The sequence below is a fragment of the Typopeltis vanoorti genome, chromosome 1 (genome assembly GCF_054136105.1).
Source record: "Typopeltis vanoorti isolate ZY-2024b chromosome 1, IOZ_Tvanoo_1.0, whole genome shotgun sequence".
Taxonomy (NCBI): Eukaryota; Metazoa; Arthropoda; class Arachnida; order Uropygi; family Thelyphonidae; genus Typopeltis; species Typopeltis vanoorti.
Genome location: NC_143549.1, coordinates 128,498,653 through 128,520,184, shown reverse-complemented (window position 1 = coordinate 128,520,184; position 21,532 = coordinate 128,498,653). Strand labels below are relative to the sequence as shown.

General features: G+C 34.4%; 1 protein-coding gene across 1 annotated transcript in view; it reads left to right on the top strand.

Moving 5' to 3' along the window:
• Positions 1 to 842: 842 nt before the first annotated feature.
• The window catches only part of LOC150110418 (S-adenosylmethionine synthase-like), a 61,079-nt gene continuing 40,389 nt past the window's right edge, over positions 843 to 21,532 (top strand). The window contains exons 1-4 of the mRNA XM_090393622.1: positions 843 to 1,025; positions 12,590 to 12,667; positions 15,269 to 15,391; positions 18,239 to 18,351. Of these exons, the coding sequence (XP_090249748.1) occupies positions 860 to 1,025; positions 12,590 to 12,667; positions 15,269 to 15,391; positions 18,239 to 18,351 (480 nt within the window). The 5' untranslated portion in view covers positions 843 to 859. The remainder of the gene's footprint in view (positions 1,026 to 12,589; positions 12,668 to 15,268; positions 15,392 to 18,238; positions 18,352 to 21,532) is intronic.

Genomic DNA, 21,532 nt, shown 5'->3' with positions numbered 1-21,532 from the left:
GTATGGAAACGCCTCCTCTGCCTCATTTGAACTTCCAGAATAGGGATGACCAACGATGTGGATCAAATTAACAGATGCTTATTTTATTTATTTTTGGACGGGCAGTCGTGCAAATCTTTAGAGAAGTCCTTGCATCATTAATAATAACTTCGTAGAAGGAAGCCATTATTTACGTGTACGCGTTGTGCATGCAATACAATTAGCAAGCGTAACATGTAAACATATTTATGATTATGTATGTATATATATTAACTTTTTATGTATATACAACTTTATTTTCAACTTCAAACAACCACTTGACCTTGCTAATGTTTTATTCTTCGGTCAATGATGGATAGAAAGAGTGACACAGCACAACTGCCACCTAAATAAATCACAATCGTCACTGATTTCAACTTAATAATCGAACATTGGTTCAGTTCTGAAACACCCCTTCATTGTAATTCAAAAACTATTTAACTTCTTTCATTACAGTATTTCTATCCTAAATACCTCAATAAAATAATTTCTTAGACTTAAAAAATTGTAATTATTATTTTTTTTTTAAATGGTTAAAACTGTGACCTCGAAAATGCGTCTGAAAACAGGATTTTTTTTTTGTTGGGCGTCCTTCGTTTCCATTTGATCTTAGTATTGGATACTCTAATCTAATCGGAAGCGAAGACAAATGGATGTGGTGCAATGTTAGCCAAAAAAAAAAAAAAAAAAGTACTTTTGAAACGTATCTGTTGCGTTGCACTAAGAGCGGAAGTGGGAAGAGAGGGGAAAACACGTGGTCTGCATTTGTTGATTAATATTAAACTAAACATCGCGTAGTCACTTTTCTATACAACCCTGGTAAACTTAAGACGTGCACTCGATGGCAACCTTAGGAGCAAGAATACCTTCGGACCCTGAAATAATGAACAATGTAGTGGAACAAAATAATGTGCATTGTCTAAATCGACATGATGGGCTTCGTGAACATCACGGTGTCGGCGAAAACTTTTTGTTTACTTCGGAATCTGTAGGTGAAGGACATCCAGGTAAATTCTTGATTACTAATAACTAATTAATTTTATCTCTCTCTCTCTCTCTCTCTCTCTCTCTCTCTATGTGTGTGTGTGTGTAGTGTAGGTTTTTAAAAATTAATAGACAGTATGTTTAATGAAGCTACCGGGAGAAATACCGCCTTTAATGGACGTGGCATTCTTTCTCCCCACACCTCCACCTCAGGAGGATTGTAGTTGTTATGGCCGTGTGTGTGGTTGCATTGTGCTGGAAAAATATGCCTTCATTCCGTGTATATTTCTATTGCTTTATTGTCACTATTACGAATAAAGTTGCAAACAGAAAATAATTTCTTTAGTCTTCCTTTATAAATTTCATGGTCAAGGGTTTTGCTCGCGAAACATTCGAATTTTTCGAGATAAACCGTCTCGATGAGTTTCTTTCCAAAAGTATCATTATCGGTTTTGCATAATTTCAATGCTTACGTCACAATGTTAGACTTATAAAACATTTCTCTTTCCTATTTAAACATAGTCGCAGAGAATCAATCTTTCGATTGATTATTGCAGTAGTCACATAGTATTATAATTTCATGAAAGAAAGCTCATAAAGAGGGTGCACACACATATATTTGTGACAACAAATGTTTAATACCAGTGTCCAAGTTATGGCGCAAAAATTCTCTTGCAGTACACGTGAATTTTTATTTCTTGAATTTAAAGTTAATCTTGAACCAGCTATCCTCTGATTTGCTACAGTGGAGATTGACTGTCCCTCAGTCTTCAAACGTTAGACAGGCTAAAACGGCCTTGCCTGCGCCCTATGGCATTGGCGCACCCAGGGAGGGGGCCCTGGCCACAAAAAAAGAAAAAGGAAAAAAAGACTAAAACATTTTCCAAAAATCTTTTCCTAATTAAAATTCTTTATTTCTTTTTATTATTATTATTATTATTATTATTATTATTATTATTATTATTATTATTATTATTATTCATGTTGTGTCGTGTCTTCTATTTCTATACTACTTATGAATTAGCGGTCACATAAGCTGGGAATACCGGAAAAAATCGGGAATCACGGCCGTTGTGAACGCGAGGCGAACGAAGTAGTGCTCGGGCGATACTTTGTTTGCCAGAGCCTGCCAGCGATCACGGGTTTCATGTATTGGCGATCACTGCAAATGCTCAGTCATAGGTCGTATGCAATGCGTAGTATGTATTCTGAAATCGTCTACTCAACTCACCCCCCCCCCCAAGATTAAACCATGATTCTCGTCCCCCCCCCCATCCAGGATTAAATCTTGAGTGCGCCACTGCTCTATAGCGAATAAAAGGCGTTAGCGAATTTATTTATGCAAATAGCATTCCGATCTCTCTTCGTCGATATATGTTATTTCATGTTTGCATATGTATACTCATTTATATATGTGTTTTGTTATATAAGTACTTGTTTTGTTATAATTATTAAATAATTCATAAGGCATATCTGCGATTCTCACTATTTATATTTTAAAATGTTGACGGGGTGAACTTTTTTTTTAATTTTTCGAGAGCTGCAGTAATCTCAAGATTTATATTGTCACAATTAAAAATCATTATTTTAAGAAAAAGTAAATGGTCAGTTAATTCTCAAATAAACAAATTATTTCAATGGTATGTCATCCTGTTTTTATCCCAAGAACGAGAAAAAAAAAAAAAAGGGAGAAAACTAAGTATTGTGAGACCTAACAAGTGCACATCACTCAGGCAAGAGCTGTTATGCTCTCATCCGGGTTTGCATCATCACATTCATTCTCATTCACTAACTGTTGATATTTCCCATTTCTAGTTTGAAGGGTCGTCTGTCATCACAGAACTCCATGAGGCCATAAACTGATTATGCGATAAACAGCCACGAAATCAGTGGAGTATCGACCTTTGTCTACATGATTGACTCGCATTGCTTAATGGGCATATAGAAGTGGACGGATGTTCATTTATAATGAAGAGCTTGTCCAATAAAGATTATTTAGTCTAGTATAAGAGGCCCACTTACATTACTGATGTACTATAAGTTTACAATCTTCCTTGGATGGAATTCAAAGACAAACAACAACAAAAAAGTGTAATAGTTTTAGTTGCTAGTCTTAAGGCAAATCAAACCAGACTATTTGTCTGCCGAAAGTAAACATCTTTTCGAAACAATAAATTATAATATTACATTAAAGCCATATGTTATAATTTATGTCATTAATACATCATTAAGTTATAATATATCATCACCATACGTGCATGTATTAATATCAGATCTTAATTACATTAATGCATACGGGCAAATCGGTTAGAAATATGCAATTTACAGACAAAAATACTATTGGTCAGTAGTAAATTAGATTTTGTGTATATAGATGGGGAATTAAGTAGTGGATTCTCTGGAGTGAAATGACCTCCCACAATGAGTCCTTGGAGTCCTTAGTTGCACGTAATAATCATAACATAAACCTCCATCAAGTCAACAATTTCAGACAAAATTGTAATTTAAGGTTGAAAAAAAAAAACTGTACTTATGCAGTTCACATTATATATGTAAAATATAGCAAAAGAGAATTGAGATTTCTAAATTTTGTTTGCGATTTATTTACTTAAACTAAGAAAATAAAATTAAAAATTAAAAAAAAAACGTGGAACTTTTAATGTATTTCACTTTGTCAAGCCACCCTTGGAATCTATCCTTTAGTAAAAATATGCCTTTATTAATTTATTTATTTAGCGTATGGCTCACACATGAAAAGTTACATTAATTCTTAATATATATAGACATATGTACAATAATAAGACATGATACAGTCATAAAAGAGACAATCAAGAATAGGCTACAACTGAATGTCTAGGTTGATTATCCAGTCAACTGCACCTGGGTGAGGCAATCATGCCCCATTTATAAAAACGGTCTGCACATTTGCCATGATTGGTGCGGATTCGGTTAAGGGTAGACCAAGTTTTCCGAGGTAGGTCAAAACCCGAAGGCATCTGGGTTGGATCCACTAATTCATGGAAGACACCTGTTGAAGTGTTACACCAGGACTCATTCCACTTCTCCTTCATGTTGAAACTTGTCTCAGTAAGATTTTTTGCTGTTAAAATTGGAGGGTGCTTGACTTTAGCCTGTTTATTTCTAGGGGTGGGATGTCTTCATGGATTGGAAAATTTTGGATTTCCATGATTTTGTTGTATTCATGTAGAAGAAAGTTGGATCTGTGGAGATGGGATGTTGCTTATCACTGGGAGCCAGTAGGTTGGAGTTGATTTTACAGTTCCAGAAATAAAGCGCATAGTGGTGTTAAGCTGAGCATCAACCAACTACACATGGGCGCTGTTCTGCCATACGGGTGAGCAGTATTCAGCTGCAGAGTAAACGAGGCCAAGAGCAGTGCAGCGAAGCGTTGTTGCTGAGGCACCCCAAGGTAGTTCCACATAGTTTTTGCAGTATATTATTTCTTGTTTTCAGCTTGGATGCTGTGTTAATGAGATGTGGTTTAAAAGATATAGTTCTATCCAGAGTGACACCCAGATATTTCGGGAATCTGTTGCAGCATAGCAACTACAAAAATCATGATGATGGAAATGATGATATATCCTGAAGTGTCTCAAATGCCTCTGCGTTTCACATTCGATGGGACCCTTGAGAGAGAGAGAGAGAGAGAGAGAGAGAGAGAGAGAGAGAGAGAGCTCGCCTTATATTTCGAACAGAATTAAGCACCTGACTTAATTTTACTTTTCCTTAACGGTTTCTATGGTTTTTGTATTAAATTACGTTAGCTCTGAAGATGCTTTGTTATACTGGAGAACATTAACTTTAATCACTTTCTTTAAGTATTCATGCCGTACTGCAATAATATTATGGATATGTAAGACTGCAACATGCAAGTCTAAATTCTAAATTTAGGTTTGCAATCCGGCCTAAATTCCAAATTTAGTCTATATGAGCAACAGAATGGATGGAGCAGAGCATTTCTTCTAAGGATGGAATGAAAATGAACGCCATTAAAGTTGAATTTAGAACCATATGCTACTGGTTACATGGAACTTCTGAACGTTGCTGATATTTTTATATGACACGACAAATCATGCACGTATATTGTTTCTTAATGATATCAGGTCCCCTATATTGAGATTTTACTATACATATCTTACGTGTGGATTCCGCATTTCAGGTGGACATTCTGCAGAAGAGTAATGACCTGGATTGTCTTTTGCTGCTAAGCATAATCTATCGAGATACATCTTGAATCTCATATTACACATTCCAAATGTTCCATTACTTGTTTTCTGATTTTATCTCAAATTATTATAATGAGTAAGTAAGAAAAAGAACGTTTGGAATTATGCATGACTTCTAACCTTACCTACTTCTTGAATAGTGTTGGAAAGGTACAAAGAGTAGGAGTTTTAATATTATTACCAATCTCCTCATAAGCCTAGTTTTTAAGGCCTAAAATAATAATCATCAAATTCTGCATGTATTCTAAACAGTGTTCAGGATACCATGAAAGCACTACATGAAAAGATTACATTATTACTAGCTTCGTACTGAAAACGCCTCTAAAATTTGGTCTGTTATCGGTCACAACACCAATACTGTCAGCTCAATACTTCCATCTTTCAAGTCATCTCTAAATGCAACTAGACAAACATGGATAACAAGATAAGAACCATTACTTCAGAACAATTAGACCAATTGTTGCCTACAGAATCTCAGCTGGCAGTCTCAGCAACTACTGTCCACCAACTCACATTCCATCACAAGGATTTCAATGCATTTGTCAGATATTACATTATATGTCAAACTTGAGTCCGTCTTCTTCTCGGTAGCTCAAAATTTTCTTTCCATGCTTGTTTGCATTCAGTGTTTTATGTGTACCACCCCCAAAAAAGTTTTCAACCATAGCGCATGAGCATTTTGGTGTTCTTTATTTATTGTTTACGTAATAAATAATAGGTAAATAATAAATATTATCATTTATTTACCCGCATCTTGATGTGCATGATAAAGTGACATAACATCAACATAACTGAATTTATATTGATTAAATTAACAAAATCCAAATAATTGAAAAATAATAATCATCAAATTCCGTATGTACGCTAAACGGTGGTCAGGATATCATGAAAGCATTACATGAAAAGATTACATTATTACTAGCTTCGTACTGAAAACGCCTCTAGAATTTAGTCTGTTATCGGTCACAACACCAATGTTGTCAGCTCAATACTTCCATCTTTCAAGTCATCTCTAAATGCAACTAGACATTCCTCTTCCTCTAGCTGACCGCATCACCTGAGGCCGACTTCGCTCACACATTTCTGCACTCTCTTGAACGTCAACAATGTTAAACACCTCCCTAATAACCGCACCCTCAACATGATTCTGTCACCAATGGCATCTGCACTTGTCCCAGTTCTCCTCCCAATCCCCATATCTGCAGTTTGATTCTGGAGGGATCAAATGGCATCTCGAATCAAACCCTCAGATTCATATAGAATATGCTCAGACCAACCTAGCTCATGCAAATTCTTTCACCTAAGACCCTTTGACCATTCTCCTGTCCAATGCTGCAATCTACCAACTTCATCAGACCGTGCCTAAACAGCCGAAATATTTCACCATTTCTATAGACATCTCTCTCTCTCTCTCTCTCTCTCTCTCACATACACACACTGGTATCCTCATAACATCACTCCCGTATAGATGAACAATGCAAATCACCTGACACTATAATGGCTTACTACATTCCCCCTATGATATTTCACAAGAAAAATATCTGCAATTTTTCACTCTTCTAGCATCTACTTTACGGCATGGAGGTAACGCCGTGTTGAGCACATTTCCAAAAGAGAGATTAATGTCAGCCAGCGTCCCATTGCCTTCAATTTTATTCTCTTGAAAACAATGGATAAGATCATCAACAATCAATTTTTTTCACTAGCTGAAGGCCAACCAATTAAGTAGCAACCATTAATATGGATTCAGTCGTCCTTGTTCAACAGTAGATCTCGTAACTAACATTACCTACATTTACATAAACAAATGAAAGGTCTAAAGAAATTCTTGTGGTTGATTCTGACATGTTCAGATACAGAAGACCTATCTGTCTAATTAGTATTTTATAGGCTGCATTTCCCCAGTTATGTTTTGCCTTTGGCTTTCATTGCCAGTGGATGGCATACTCTGCCAATGGCAGATACTCTGAGACTTGGACGTTTTGGGCGTTAGATTTGGGCGTTAGAGCCATAATAATAAGAAGATATTTACTTGACTAAGTCCTCATTTAACACTGACAGCTACTTTTTAGGTACCGTAATTAATCTATAATTATGACACATCAGGATCAGCTATAAATCGTTTTCCGGTTTTGCAATTCGAAAATGCAAAATGAAAAAAATATTCTTTACCTGGATTTGTCTTACGTAGCGTACAAATTCCCCACATCCCTTTTCTTTTGACAACAGTCGTCTCTGTAGGGTCGTATACAAATTACTGTTGGACACAGAAGACCACCAAGTGGCACTTGGCCAAAAAAGAAAGAAAAGTTCTTATTCTACACCTGCTGTATAAGCAAACGTACCCATTTTTGTATTTGAAGAGCATAAGTAAGCAAACCATAATAGATGGTAATTATATAACTATAAGAAAATCAAATAAATCGCATAAGCATGATAAGCATACCAATATACTTGCTTGCATTTAATGAATTTAGATAACACAACAAGATGCCTAGTTTTTAAAATAGGCACATTTATATTCTATTTCCGCAAAACTTGAAAAATAAACTATGAAAAATATGAATGTTTCTTATTTATGCATAGGTACGGATGAAAAGGTGATGATTCCACTACATAAGGTTTTAATCAGGATACAATTCGATTTCTATGCACCTGGTTATAGTGACGATACGGAAACATTGGAGAGAGTGAAGAGGCGAATAATTACAGATCTTGGAAAGTTGAGCATGAGGCCAAGGTGAGGGAATATGGTCTACAGAGCTTAAGAGCAGAGGGGGGGGGGAGAGGGGATTTGATTGGGATGTAAAAATTGGTGAGAAGGACCAATCAGAAAGATTCAGAGGATTATTGAGCAGGGCGATTGGATGATGAGAGAACGAGAAGTCATCTCGGAAAATTGTACAAAGGTCATGTAAGCAGAGGTGAAAAAAAAATTCTTTACATGGCGAGTGGTGAATGTGTGGAGTGCATTGCCGGAGTGGGTGGTGAGTACTCTAGCACTGAATGTCTTCAAGGCAATGTATGATGATTACTATCGTCCCTGAGTGTTCAACCTCCTGCGACGAGCATTTAAACCTCATGGGGTCTTGGAAGCAATACTAATATCAATACTAAATATAAAATACGATAATTATACTTATTGAATTTTTTTAAACTGAAGTTTATTTATTCAATGCTTTTAAAAACAGTGCAATAAATTTCATGCATTGAGTTCTCACATTTTGCGGTTTATATCCAAATATATTTTGATATTATCAGAAAAACCCGGAAAGGTAATAGTATGACCATGTTTCTTCGCTTATTTAAATGGTATTATCAAAACAACGAATATTATGAACCTTGTAGAGATTCTCCTTGTAGAGAATTCTTAAGACCAATGGCATAACTACAATTTTCGCAGAAATATTATGGCAGGCCCTTTAAAATCTTTAGATAGTCCACTTTGTAAAATAAACAAATAATAAAAACGGTAGCTAATTTTTCTGGCCAAATAAAGTCACTAATGGGAAAGTCGTTGTTGGGCCACTGCCTCAACATGTCAGATTTGATGATGATGATAACAGTCAGTAGAATCCCACTGTTCAGAAAAGACCTCTCGATTTTTTTTTTTTTTTCGGGTCGTCCCGTCCAGTCGTTTCCTGCTACTATGATCGTATCTCTCCATTTCTTTCTCTATCTTCCTTTGGATCTATTACTCTCTCTGGGAGATAAAAAAGAAAAACAGATCCAAAACTGTTTGACTTTTTTTTTTTTTTGAATAACATCCACGATTTTTGCTAGATTTGTTCGTTATCAAACTGCAGACTCTATCGCAATGTGAAGGGTTTTTCGCATAACTTAGACTCTTCTAGAGAAAGTTTCTACAATATTGATCAAATCTTCAAAATAGTTTGCTTTTAATTCCATTTTATTACCACAGACTAGGGTTCTTTTCTTTTCTGTCCAAAATTCTGACACCCACTCTACAGGAGATACTGGAAAGGTGTTTTTCTTTGTCTGTGCCAAGTAAACATATACTTTATCCAACTTTTTTTTACATCTGATAGAGAAGGTGGCCAAATTATTTTTCAATTCATACGTTAACATAGCGTAAGGAGAGAGTCTTTCTTCTTTTCGTCCATAGTCCTAAATGGACCGTTGGGTCATTCATGGCTGGTAGATGATGTTATTTGTTATCCTCCTCCAATCATCTCGGTCTCTTGTTCTTGATGTCGTTTGAGAAAGGGAGGATTTGTCCATTTTTTGATGTTGTCAGTTCATTTTAATCGAGGTCGGCCCCTAACTCTTGATCCCGGAACGATTCCTTCTAGTGTTTGCTTTGGAATGCCATTAGCCCTCTCCACATGACCGAATGATTTCATCTGCCTTCTTCTTCTGATGACTGTCAGAATATTTTCCCTTTTTTTCCCCATCTATTAAATTAATCAGTTTCCGAAGATTTTCATTGGTTTCGTGGCGGTATAGTGAATTCTCAAGAGTCTTCTGTAAGTTTTCATTTCAAAAGACAGGAGTCTCCCCTCATCTTCCCCTCAATAAAGTCCAGGCTTCACAACCATACAAGAGGACAGAATTCACCCAAGTGTCAATTAGTCTTAGTCTGGTTGTGATTGCTATTCTGTTATCTCTCCACAATAGTTTTAACTTTTGTAGGGACACAGTTGCTTAGCAATTCGGTATTTAATGTCGGTTTTGGAGCGACCATCTTGATTCAGCGTGCTTCCTAGATAAGTGAACTTGTTTACATCTCAATTTGTTTATTGTCGATTTGTATCTTTAAGGTTCGATGTCTGAATTTGAGGTTATCATTGTTTCTGTTTTTTGCAGGTTTATGTATAATCGATTTTTTTTAATGTTCCGAAAATGTGGCTGGTTATCTCTAATTCTTCTTTCTGCCAGAAGATCGATATTGTCTGCAAAACGTAAGTTGTTTATTCTTAGTCCGCCAAGTACTATTCCAATGTCATATTCATGAAGAGCTTCATCTATGACATATTCCAGAAAACAATTAAAAAGAAGAGGGGACAAGATGCATCCCTGTCTTACCCCCCCCCCCCGTTCTGCCCGGAACAGTTCACTGCTGTAATTTTTAATTTCAATTCTCATATCAGATGAGGAATAAAGAGATTTAATAATCCTAATGATTTTGTTGTCAATGCCATAATGTTCTAAAATTTTCCATAATGCCTCGTTCCATATTGATTCAAAAACTTTTTGAAGGTCTAAAAAAAAAAGTTGTGACAAATTATTTGTGTTATGCTCTATGTATTTTTCACCTAGTATGTGTATTGTAAAAATATGGTCGATTGTACTTCTGGACTTCCGGAAACCTGCTTGTTCATCTGAGAGTCTGTCTGCTTTCTATTTTCTTTTCGATTCTTGATAATAATATTTTTAACGGGATTTTGCTAGGATGGCTAATAAGGAGAGAGTATATTCGTAATTTTACTTCAGGGTGATTTTTGTTTCAGAAATTTAGATGAATTTTTTATTTTATATATTGTGCCAAATCTGTTTATGGTTACTTCTTCTTCCAGATACTTTTAGAGAGTGAAAAAGAGAATTATTGAAAGAAGTGATTAACTGACTAAAAATATTCGCGTAAATCCACCATCTACGCATTAATCTAGCTAACTCAAAACTCTGCGGAACCCCACTAGTCACAGGCCTTCTTTTGGACTCTACTCCTGAATAAATTACTCTCTGATATCTCTCCATCAACCATCCTCCTATTCATCTCACCAACCCCATATACCCATCCCCATATGCTGCAGTTTAATGATTACAAGTTCACGTGGTATCCTGTCAAAGACCTTTGCAAAGTCCAGCGTATCACTGTAAACCCATTACTCTTATCCAACTCTCAGCTGTCACTCAATAGCATGTTATGTTATAATAACAAATAATCAATAAAATAACAAAAAATAACAAATAACAAATAAATGTTCAAATAACATGTTGTGTTATTTAACATGACACGCCTTTTATTGATAACTAACAGAGTCAAGTTAATTTATATATTTCTAGCTTTAGAAGATAGGAAAGCATCCACACTTCGAAAGTTCGATTTTAATGGATGCAGGTTTATTTATTTATATTTATTTATTTTTTTGTTAATGTATGACGTTTCCTCATCTTTACATTGAATAAATTTAAATTTCAGATTTTATACTGTCTTATAACGCAGGATGGTATTACTTGTTATGGAATTATGAATTCAACAATAATTGTTCGATAGCATTTAATACTTTTTTATTACAAAATAAATAATTGTTAATTCTATATATTTTTAATGGCATTTTTTAATTTGCAAGATTACTTTAAAGAGGCTTGAATTTTTGAATTGAAAGTACATCTTGCAATTTAATGTTACCTGCTTCTACTTCTGATAGCTATTTAATGGCAAAATCGATATCATCCGGTCTGAGACTGTGCAAAACAAAATTAAATACCCTTAACACAAGATCGGTGCATCGTCGAATGAAGTACGTAGTCTGACAGCTTATGAAATAACCATCTATAGGAAGTTAATTTGGTCTTTTCCTTAAGTTAACCAGTAAGTTAACTTCCTTATGATTAACATTGTTTTGTTTTTCTATTTTAAGTTCATTTGTGGCTGTAAACGGTCGCAATCATTGTCTCATACAGTGAAAAAGTTTGAATCCAAGTGTGAATTTGTCGAAACTGAGTATTGAAAATCAAATCAAAAACAAAGATCTTTGAATTTGCTAAAGTTCGAGATGCGATCACTTCTCATCATTTTCCTTTATGTATCAGATCAAGTGGCTTTGGCTGCACATAAATCTAATTAATGCTATGAAATGGAATACAATCTTGATGACGGAGTTGTCTGTTATGTCAGCTGGTTGGACTGTTTTGTAGGGAGAAAAATCCTGCTACTTTCATATGTGAGATTCTAACTATCCTCAAAATGAAATATCTCTCACCTTCTAGACGATTCGAATCCAGATTTTGTCAACCAAATGCCATCTTGCTACTTACTGCGTCATTAATATTTTAAAACTTCCAGTGGCTTTGAAATATTAATAACTTGACAGAAGCACCCAAATTGTTTATCGTAGGTTGGAGGGAAATGACACTTGAGTAGACAACATTTTCCACTAAGTGAATATATTTGCATTTAACAAGAAGATGCATGCATGAAATCTAGAAAAGCATATATACGAAATGTAATAAACAGTAGATCAGCTATTCACTTAAAGAACCGGCGATATTTTTGTGTTACAGATTCTTTAGGTGAAATTTAGAATACCGATGGTTTTCACGATTAATGTCCATATTACATTTCTCATATTTCACTTAATTTATGATCATTTCAGACAAACTTTGTGATCAGATCAGTGATGCCGTCTTAGATGCACATCTTGAACAAGATCCAGACGCCAAGGTAGCCTGCGGTAAGTCCACGATTAAAAACATTGTTCGTGAGGAGATATCTATTTTATGTTTTAAAGATATCTCTTCTTCTCTCTACACTTTTATTTTATTTTATTTTTATTTTTGCATTTATCTTCAATCCCTTTAGGAGATTGTCCGTAAGACTTTTTAATTCCTCCTTATTACTGTCAAGAATCGAAAGCTTTCCAATAAGCTAAAAAATTGGAAGAGAACGTTAATAACTTTATTTAATATTATATAAGAAACTCTTGTTGGGATTTTCATGGGAATTCATTGTACGACGCTAGTTCAGTAGCATTTGAAGGGAGTGACAAAACTAATGCAACATGGTGCCACTCGTGAATACGTTACCTAAAAAGAACAGGATTATAGTACATCATTACTGTGACACACTTTTCGAGAATTTAGCTTCGATTTAGTGTTTAATATTTTTGAAGCATTCTCTCTCTCTCTTGTCAGTGTAAAAAGTTTTATATACATTACTTATCTACGTAATTTGAATTGATACGTGTATAAAATGAGCTAGTGTAGGGCCATATGTTGCATCATGAAATATTTCAATCAAATAAATATATAAAAAATAGTGCTTTAAATGTTGTTGTATCTATTACGGTATTATATATCGAGATGTACAAACTCTGGCTTATTTAACAAATGTACCCAACCTGGGTTAAGAAACAGAGGAAAAAAATTACTCAACTACAGCGAATGATGAAAAAAAAAAACTATATATTTAATTGTAGTAAATCACGAGATAAAAATTCTGCTACAATCGGCTACAAATTCAACGCCGTCAAATTTTGAACAGGTCAGTCATTTCAGAATGTCTTCACATTCTTTGTCAAGTCCGCTTTATTTAATGACTACATACACTTTATAATTTACATTTAAATTCCATTTATTTTTTACACACACACACACACACACACACACACACACACACACACACACACACACACACACACACACACACACACACACACACAATGAAAATGTCCGAATTCTATTGACCTTTTGGCAACCTAACATTCCGTCCGGTGACAAAAATCACTGTGCATGGTATAGACGCTTTAATTGCAAAATTGAAATCATCGTGCTATTTACAATTTCGTGAACAGATCAGCTATTATCCAGCAAACGTTTTAACGTGCTCATAATTATTTCTGTTGATATCAGTGTGCTCACGCGCAGAGGGAAGGCGAACATAACTGATTAAGCAAATACGAAGTATGTTCTGACTGAACATACTTCACATTTATAATTAGAAGAAACACACGTATAAACCACAGTGAAAATTATTTAATTGTAAATATTTCATCCTAAGTATCTTAGGACATCATCAGTAAAGTATTTAAACAAAAATTAGGAATAACATACAGTTAGGGCGCATGATTACAATAGAATCTCATGAAAAACGTGCATAACGTGCTAAAGTAGTACAAAAAAAAAAAAAACGTTAATTATTTAACACAGTTTTGTATGATAATTTCCCATACTTTAGGAATAGTAAGAACGTCGTTGCGGTTTAGGTTTGGTCTGTGTAGTAGGGCTTCAGAACTTTCTTTGTATAAACGTTCATGTTTAAATAAAGATCTACGTAAAGTTTAACCTTTTCCCAATGGATCCTATGGTTTGGATTTTCAATTCCGTGTTGAGAGAGGCCAGATTTCTGCGGTTTAAGAAGACGAATGTGGTCTTGATGTTCCGAGATGCGTTTCTGAACAGACCTACCTGTCTGTCCAAAGTAAGATCTTTATTTAAACATGAACGTTTATATAAAGAAAGTTCTGAAGCCCTACTACACAGACCAAACCTAAACCGCAACGACGTTCTTACTATTCCTAAAGTATGGGAAATTATCATACAAAACTGTGTTAAATAATTAACGTTTTTTTTTTTTTTTCTGTACTACTTTAGCACGTTATGCACGTTTTTCATGAGATTCTATTGTAATCATGCGCCCTAACTGTATGTTATTCCTAATTTTTGTTTAAATACTGTACTGATGATGTCCTAAGATACTTAGGATGAAATATTTACAATTAAATAATTTTCACTGTGGTTTATACGTGTGTTTCTTCTAATTATGAAGCACCACAGGTTTCGTTATTTAAAAAAAAAAATACTTCACATTTGCTTAGTCAGTTATGTTAAAACTCAGGATTTAAAGATGCTTTTTAGTGAAAAGAACGTACATACTCATTGATTGCTTATGCAGTAGATGATAAGTACCTGTAATGCACCTTGAACTCAATTTGTAGAAATTACGATGCCACAGTTATAAATTTGATTCATTTGATGAACATGTCATTCTTCCAATTCATAGCTCAATAATGTTAAAATAAACATATGTTGTTGATTTTTTCATTTACAACCAATGCAACTACGGCACATCTTCTAGCACGTACATTATGTGTCCAATAAACTGTGACTTAAAAACTGTTCAGTCACTTTTTCACTGCTTCTTTCAAGGCCTGTGCGCATTCGCTGCCTAGTGAAAGTTATTTTTCACACTGTTCGAAAAATCCTATTCTAGGATTAATTTATTCTTTTTTTTTCTTTTTTACTAATAGCTTATTTTATCTTTCTTTTTATTCTAGAAACAGTTACTAAGGCAGGAAAAGTGTTGGTTTGTGGAGAGATTACCTCAACAGCCAATGTCAACCACGAGGATGTAGTAAAAAATACCATTAAATATGTAGGATATGATCATGAATCGAAAGGTTAGTACTGACGCAACTGCTGATGAATTAAAGTTGAGGGAGGGAGATTAATATCGCAATTTCACTACTATGAAACGAAATTATAACTTTGGTATAATTGTACAACTAATAACTGTTTCCTCTGGAATGTGAACTTGCAATATTAAGCGACATCAGATTTAAAATAGTTCGTGATGGGGTGTATAAAATAAATCCATAATTTAAATTGTGTCATTATATGTTAATACTTAAAAATTACTAGGTACTTAATCGACAATTGTATTACTTATCTTTAATGGTGTAATTTTTTTTAAGTACATTTGGCATAGTCGACAGTCCAGGAGTCGCTTCGAACGAGAGTTCAAATCCCTCCACTTAAAGACAATAGGAATATTATAGGCCTTCTTATGTATGGCTCATTTAATCCTTAGCAGCATTCTGAAGGTATACTAAATAAAATGAGCCGTAGCAAGTAAACAACCTACGTTTCAAACTTCAAAGCGATTGTTGTATATACGTTAACCAGTCTAGTAAGAAAAGGGGGCGAAACAGCAAAGACTATGTCGTGCCATCAATTTTTTTTTTTTTTACTTAAGACAATTAAGAAATACAACAACAATGAAATAACTGAATTGATTAAGATGAAGGTGAAAATTCAAAAGCTTAAATAATAGTTCTCACTTTTTTTTTTGAGTTTATGACCAGCAGAATACCACAGACTCCTCGAGCCACTCGCTACAGCTTAATGTATGTTAATGATAATGCGGATGATGAAACGAATTTTTTCCTGATGATTCAGAGTTGCAAAAACGATATGGAATAATTCTGATATTGTTCAGAAGGACCTGGATAGGCCTATCGTAGGAGACAAGGTTCATTGTTTCAAGTGTAAGATATTGAATTCTAGATCGAAGAGAAGTGCTGGATGTGTCCTAATTAATTCGGAAGCGTTTTCCTTGAATTTTAATTTTCTGTCCACTGTTACGCCTTGACTTTTCTCTTTAGTCCCTTTGATGCAGTTCCGCCAATTCAGCAATGTAATAATTGACTCGACTGCGCTATATTGAAAATGCAAAGACTATGAGACAAACAGGAAGATAACGGCTGCCACACTGAGAAAATAATAAATACGATATAAAGAACTGCGGTAATTCTGCGAAGGATATTGACGAGTAGAGATGCAGTTACTTAAGACGACTTCGTTTGGATTATTGCATACAAATCGGTCGTCACTATTTCGAGATGTGAATAATCTCGAAATTAATAATCATCCTATATAGACACCTATCGCACATTAGCGCTAAGTGGGCTGTTAAGAATTAGATGATCTCCGAAACCCTGCCCTAAAAACAAAGACAGCATTTTTAAGCTACTTCAGTTCTGCACCTTTATACCAAAGAAGTTGGTATACACATCCAAGAAGAAATCCAAGTTTCTAGGAGAAAAACCATTTCACTTTCGTATGAGAATAGCTAATATTCAGTTCAGAAGCCTTTTTAGAAGTTCTTGGCGTCACAAACGGGATCTCGGAACGCAATCTCGGAATCTTGATTCTATAAGTCCTGACCGCCCCTGTAACTGATTTAAGTGTGGTAATTTGAAGCTTAGAAGGTCGCAATTAGAATTATAGAGACCTCAGATGATAATTGTTTATTCATGTGGATATAGATCATGTAGAGCTCTAATAGTTTATTCATATAGATTTGTTGAGCATTCCACAGAACATCACTGTCATTTAAACCAAAAGTGGGTCCCCAACATTCTCAGTTTTGTTCAATACACCTGAGAATACGATGAATGTACACCATGTGTATATTTTCAGGCATGTGCTGCATTGTTATGGCATGTAAAAACTCTATACTGTAATAAACGTTCTTCCAGAATTTAACAAACAAATACTTGCATAGTCAAATATGATCATTTTGTAAAATGGATTATAGGTTAAATATTTTATCTTCATTGATAGCCTTAAAACATTTCACTAAACGTTTTACTGAATATTCAGTGAAATAGATTAAATCGCCCTATTTTTTAAAACCAAGTAAAACACAAGTTGGTTTGATTTACATTAAGAAACCAATGTTTTTGATAGCGATGGTTCTACGTTTCTCACCAGTTGGTTAATTTCCTGTCCACTTCTTCTCCTAAATCTCTTTTCTTCACATTTCCTTGCAGTAGTCTCGCCAGTACAACAATGTAATCACTGATTCGACGGCACTGTGAGAAATTTAAGAACTGAGAACTACATAAATGACAAGGATCTCGAGGGTGGATGGAGGGAGGAGATATTTATCTTTGGATCAGTGATTTTGTTAACAGCACAAATAAAACAACATATAATTCCTTTCTTGTTCACAGGTTATTTTTACCAATTTCGCAAGCTAACTCAGAAATTGATTTTTAGTAGTAACAGTAAGAAATAGATGGAATTTATTCAAGGTCTTAATTTTTTTTTATTATAAGCTCCTGTAGCAGAGGTAGAGGGCAATACATATACTTGGAAGACAAAAGAAAAAAATACTCTCTTGTAAACGAAACAGGTGGAAAATCCTGAATATTTTTTGTCAATAGGTTTCTATTTCTTGTTAATGCCTTTTCTTTTCTTTCTTTCTAACCTGCAATTTAAAGAAAGGCCTACAGAATAGATCAGTCAGTAGAGTGGGTGGCTATATTTCATCTTGTTGTCACTAGCGTTGTAAAAAGATTTACCCGGTGAGGTCGATATCATGTGATCTGTAATTGTGCAGTTCAAAAAGGAACATTGGAGAAAGTATCTATGCACATTATATTTTGGGAGAATGGGTGAAAAATTAAAAGTTGAAATGAACTATTGTAACTTTACACTCATGAAATTTAATAATTTATCAGGACTTGACTACAAGACCTGCAAAATTGAGGTCGCTCTTGAAGAGCAACATTTAGAAATTGCTAGTGGAGTTCATCATAACAAGGATGAAGAAAGTCTAGGAGCAGGTGACCAGGTAGGTGAAGAAATAATGGTTTCTATAGAATTAGATTAGTTTAAGATTAATGCTTGTTTGGCAGTACGCAAACGATGAGGGGGAGGACGTACTGCATATATTATGGTATGTAAATTGTCATAGAAATGTTAAAAAACGGACACCGACGATAAATCTTCAGCTGCTATTTAGTTGCAGAAAAATAATAAAATAGTTTTCATTTATTTTCAGCTAACTTACCCATTTCTAAATATGTTTTAGAGACTTTTAGAATTAATTCAAAATATTTTAGTTTCTGATTTCAGAATTTAAAATATCGATTCGATATAAAGTTGTATTAATTTCAGCAATGCATTCTGAGGTAGCGATTATCATGCCGAAAACTATAGAATGTAGTGGGCTGGTTGGAATAATGGAAACTCGAGGAGGTTTACTCCTACAACTCAAGTAAATCGACCTTAGAACTCACCCTATTTCCAGACAATAATATGTAGTGATAGGATTATGGATCATGAGACGGTATCACTTGGCTACCATACTCCTGTCTTTTGATGCTAATTAAAAACCATTAATAGTCTTACTACAGTTATCTGTGATTGGAAATTGGCTGTCCTCTAGTTTTCAAAGTTAGGGCTAAATGGCCTTGCTACTTCCTTATGGAAATAAAAGACATTAGTAGTTTATAATGTTTACGTACGAGGGTAGTCTGAAAAGTTCTCAGCCTCGACAATTTTTTTTCTAAGTTGGTACATCTGTCATAAGCATCCATGTGAAATTGCAAGTCATTCTATCAAGTAGTTTGTTTTATTGAGCTGTCTGAAGCAAAAGTGTTGTCTGTAACCCTTGAAATGAATAAAATTTAGTATCGTCACGGTTATAAAATTCTTTATAAAAGAAGATTTAACGCCAAAAGAAATTCATTCGAAGTTCATAAACTTTTATGAACTTCGAATGAAAGCAGTCAAAACAGTGGACAGAAGTCGGTTGTTCAGCGCCAAATAAGACAAAGTCGGTTCTATCAGCAGGAAAGGTCATGGCATTGATGTTTTGGGATGCTAAAGGCATTTTGTTTATTACTTATCTTGAAAGGAGTAAAACAATAACCGAGGAATATTTTTGCGATCTTTTAATCAGACGACGAAAAAATTCGTGAGAAAAGACCCAGTTTGCAGAAGAAAAAATTTGTCTTTCATCAGGACAATGCACCTGCCCACAAAGGTGTTTTGGCAATGGGAAAATTAATGGATCTGCACTATGAATTGTTGGAACATCCACCCTGTTCCCCAGATTTGGCTCCCTCTGACTTCTCTCTCCTCCTCCCAAAAATAAAACTCTTCCTCGCTGGTCAGCGTTTTTCTTCGAATCAAGAGGTGATTGCAGCTGTAGAGGGACATTTTGCCGATCTTACTGAGAACCACTACAGGGACGGGATAATGGCGCTGGAGCATTAAGTTGAAAAATAAAAATAATTTTGAAATTCGTTTTTTCATTGTTAGGCCGAGACCCTTTCAGATTACCCTCGTATAAGTTATAGATTCTAAAGCAATATTTTTGGATTAGACCAAATATATAATTTGATTAATTAATGACATTTCACGCGGTATTATTCTGAATTTGTCAATCATAGATGTATACAAAAATCATAGACACGGTCGATATCTGTTTCATCTAGTATTAGAACTGATTTGTTCAAAAATAGCATGGAAAATTGTTAATATGCCTTTGCAGTCAATGTTAATGTTCATGCTGTTGTAAGACAATAGATACTACCTCGTTTGTTCTTCATTCATTTCCCTGATCTGAAAACATCCTTTATTTTATACCAATCACATCCAAGAATGGTTGCAAATTATAGCACATTTTTATTACCGCGGAAGGGCTAGTATATATATAAGGAAATCCTTCTTCCGAGACCAAACGATCTATTTCAACACCTCAGTCCTTTTTAGAAAATACGAATATGTTACCAAAAATATCTAGCACTAGGTAGTACTTAATGCTATTATTATTATTATTAAAAAGAAAAAAATAATACACATAGTTGTCAATCTAATGATTTATTATTATTTTCCGTCTATTTCCTCTCTATTATTATTTTCCCTTTAAATACTGGATTAAATATTGCTTAAGCTTTTATTCTATTTTTATTAATGAATGAAATGTAATTTATAAAATTTTAAGTGTATTCATTGATGTAATTAGCGCAATAATAACAATACACAGTTTATGGATACTCACCGATAACTGCAGGAAATTATGCTGCTTCGAATGACTTAATTTCAGAAACAAAAAGATCTAATGAAATGCTAAAATAAAATAAAATAAAATAAAACTAATTTACAGTAGCTCCAGTCTTTTTGTTTGTTTTTTCCTGACTACATATTTTAATGTATGTAGTTATTCCATTCTGTGTGGTATTTGTACATGCGTATTATAATTTACTCTGGGTAAAAAAAAAAAAAAAAAAAAAAAAAAAAAAAAAAAAAAAAAAATGTTTCACTGAATAAGTTTAGAATTCAGACAGCTTACTGTTTTATTATTATTATTATTATTATTACTATTCTTTGTAGTCAAAAGAGGAAGACCTTGCAAAATTTGGTAGTCGAACTCTGAACGATACAACTGTGCATATTCGAAAAACATGCACAGATATAGTGTGTGCAATACAGAATCATTTAAAGCTCTTCATTTCGGTCTCTGATCGATACGAATAACACAGTAATTAGTCTTGATTGAATACTGTGTTACTATCCTTGTCCCATTATACACATCGTTAACACTGCAATTCTATCTTGCTACTGTTCCTTTATTTATTTATGTAAATCCTATCCACAGAAGATTACAAAACCTGTAGTACATTAGTACTGCGAGTAGGCTAACGATAATTTTTATTACTTTTTTTTTTTTAGCATTTTCTACCTTTTCTTGAAACCCTGCTCCAGAGACCAAACATGGAATTTTTACAAGCGACTTCAGGCCCCAAGTAACCCGGGGCGGTAATCTCATACTGGGCTACGAAATTCATCGACTACCTAAAGATAATCACAAACATCCATGTCCACGTATGTGAATATCTGCATGAAATCATCATAAATGTCTGGTGAATAGCTTATGAAATCACAAATTTTACACGACTCAGCACCACAGGCTAATACAAATGCAGTATTGCAGCTGTACTTAATTCAGTTATTTTATTTTTAAG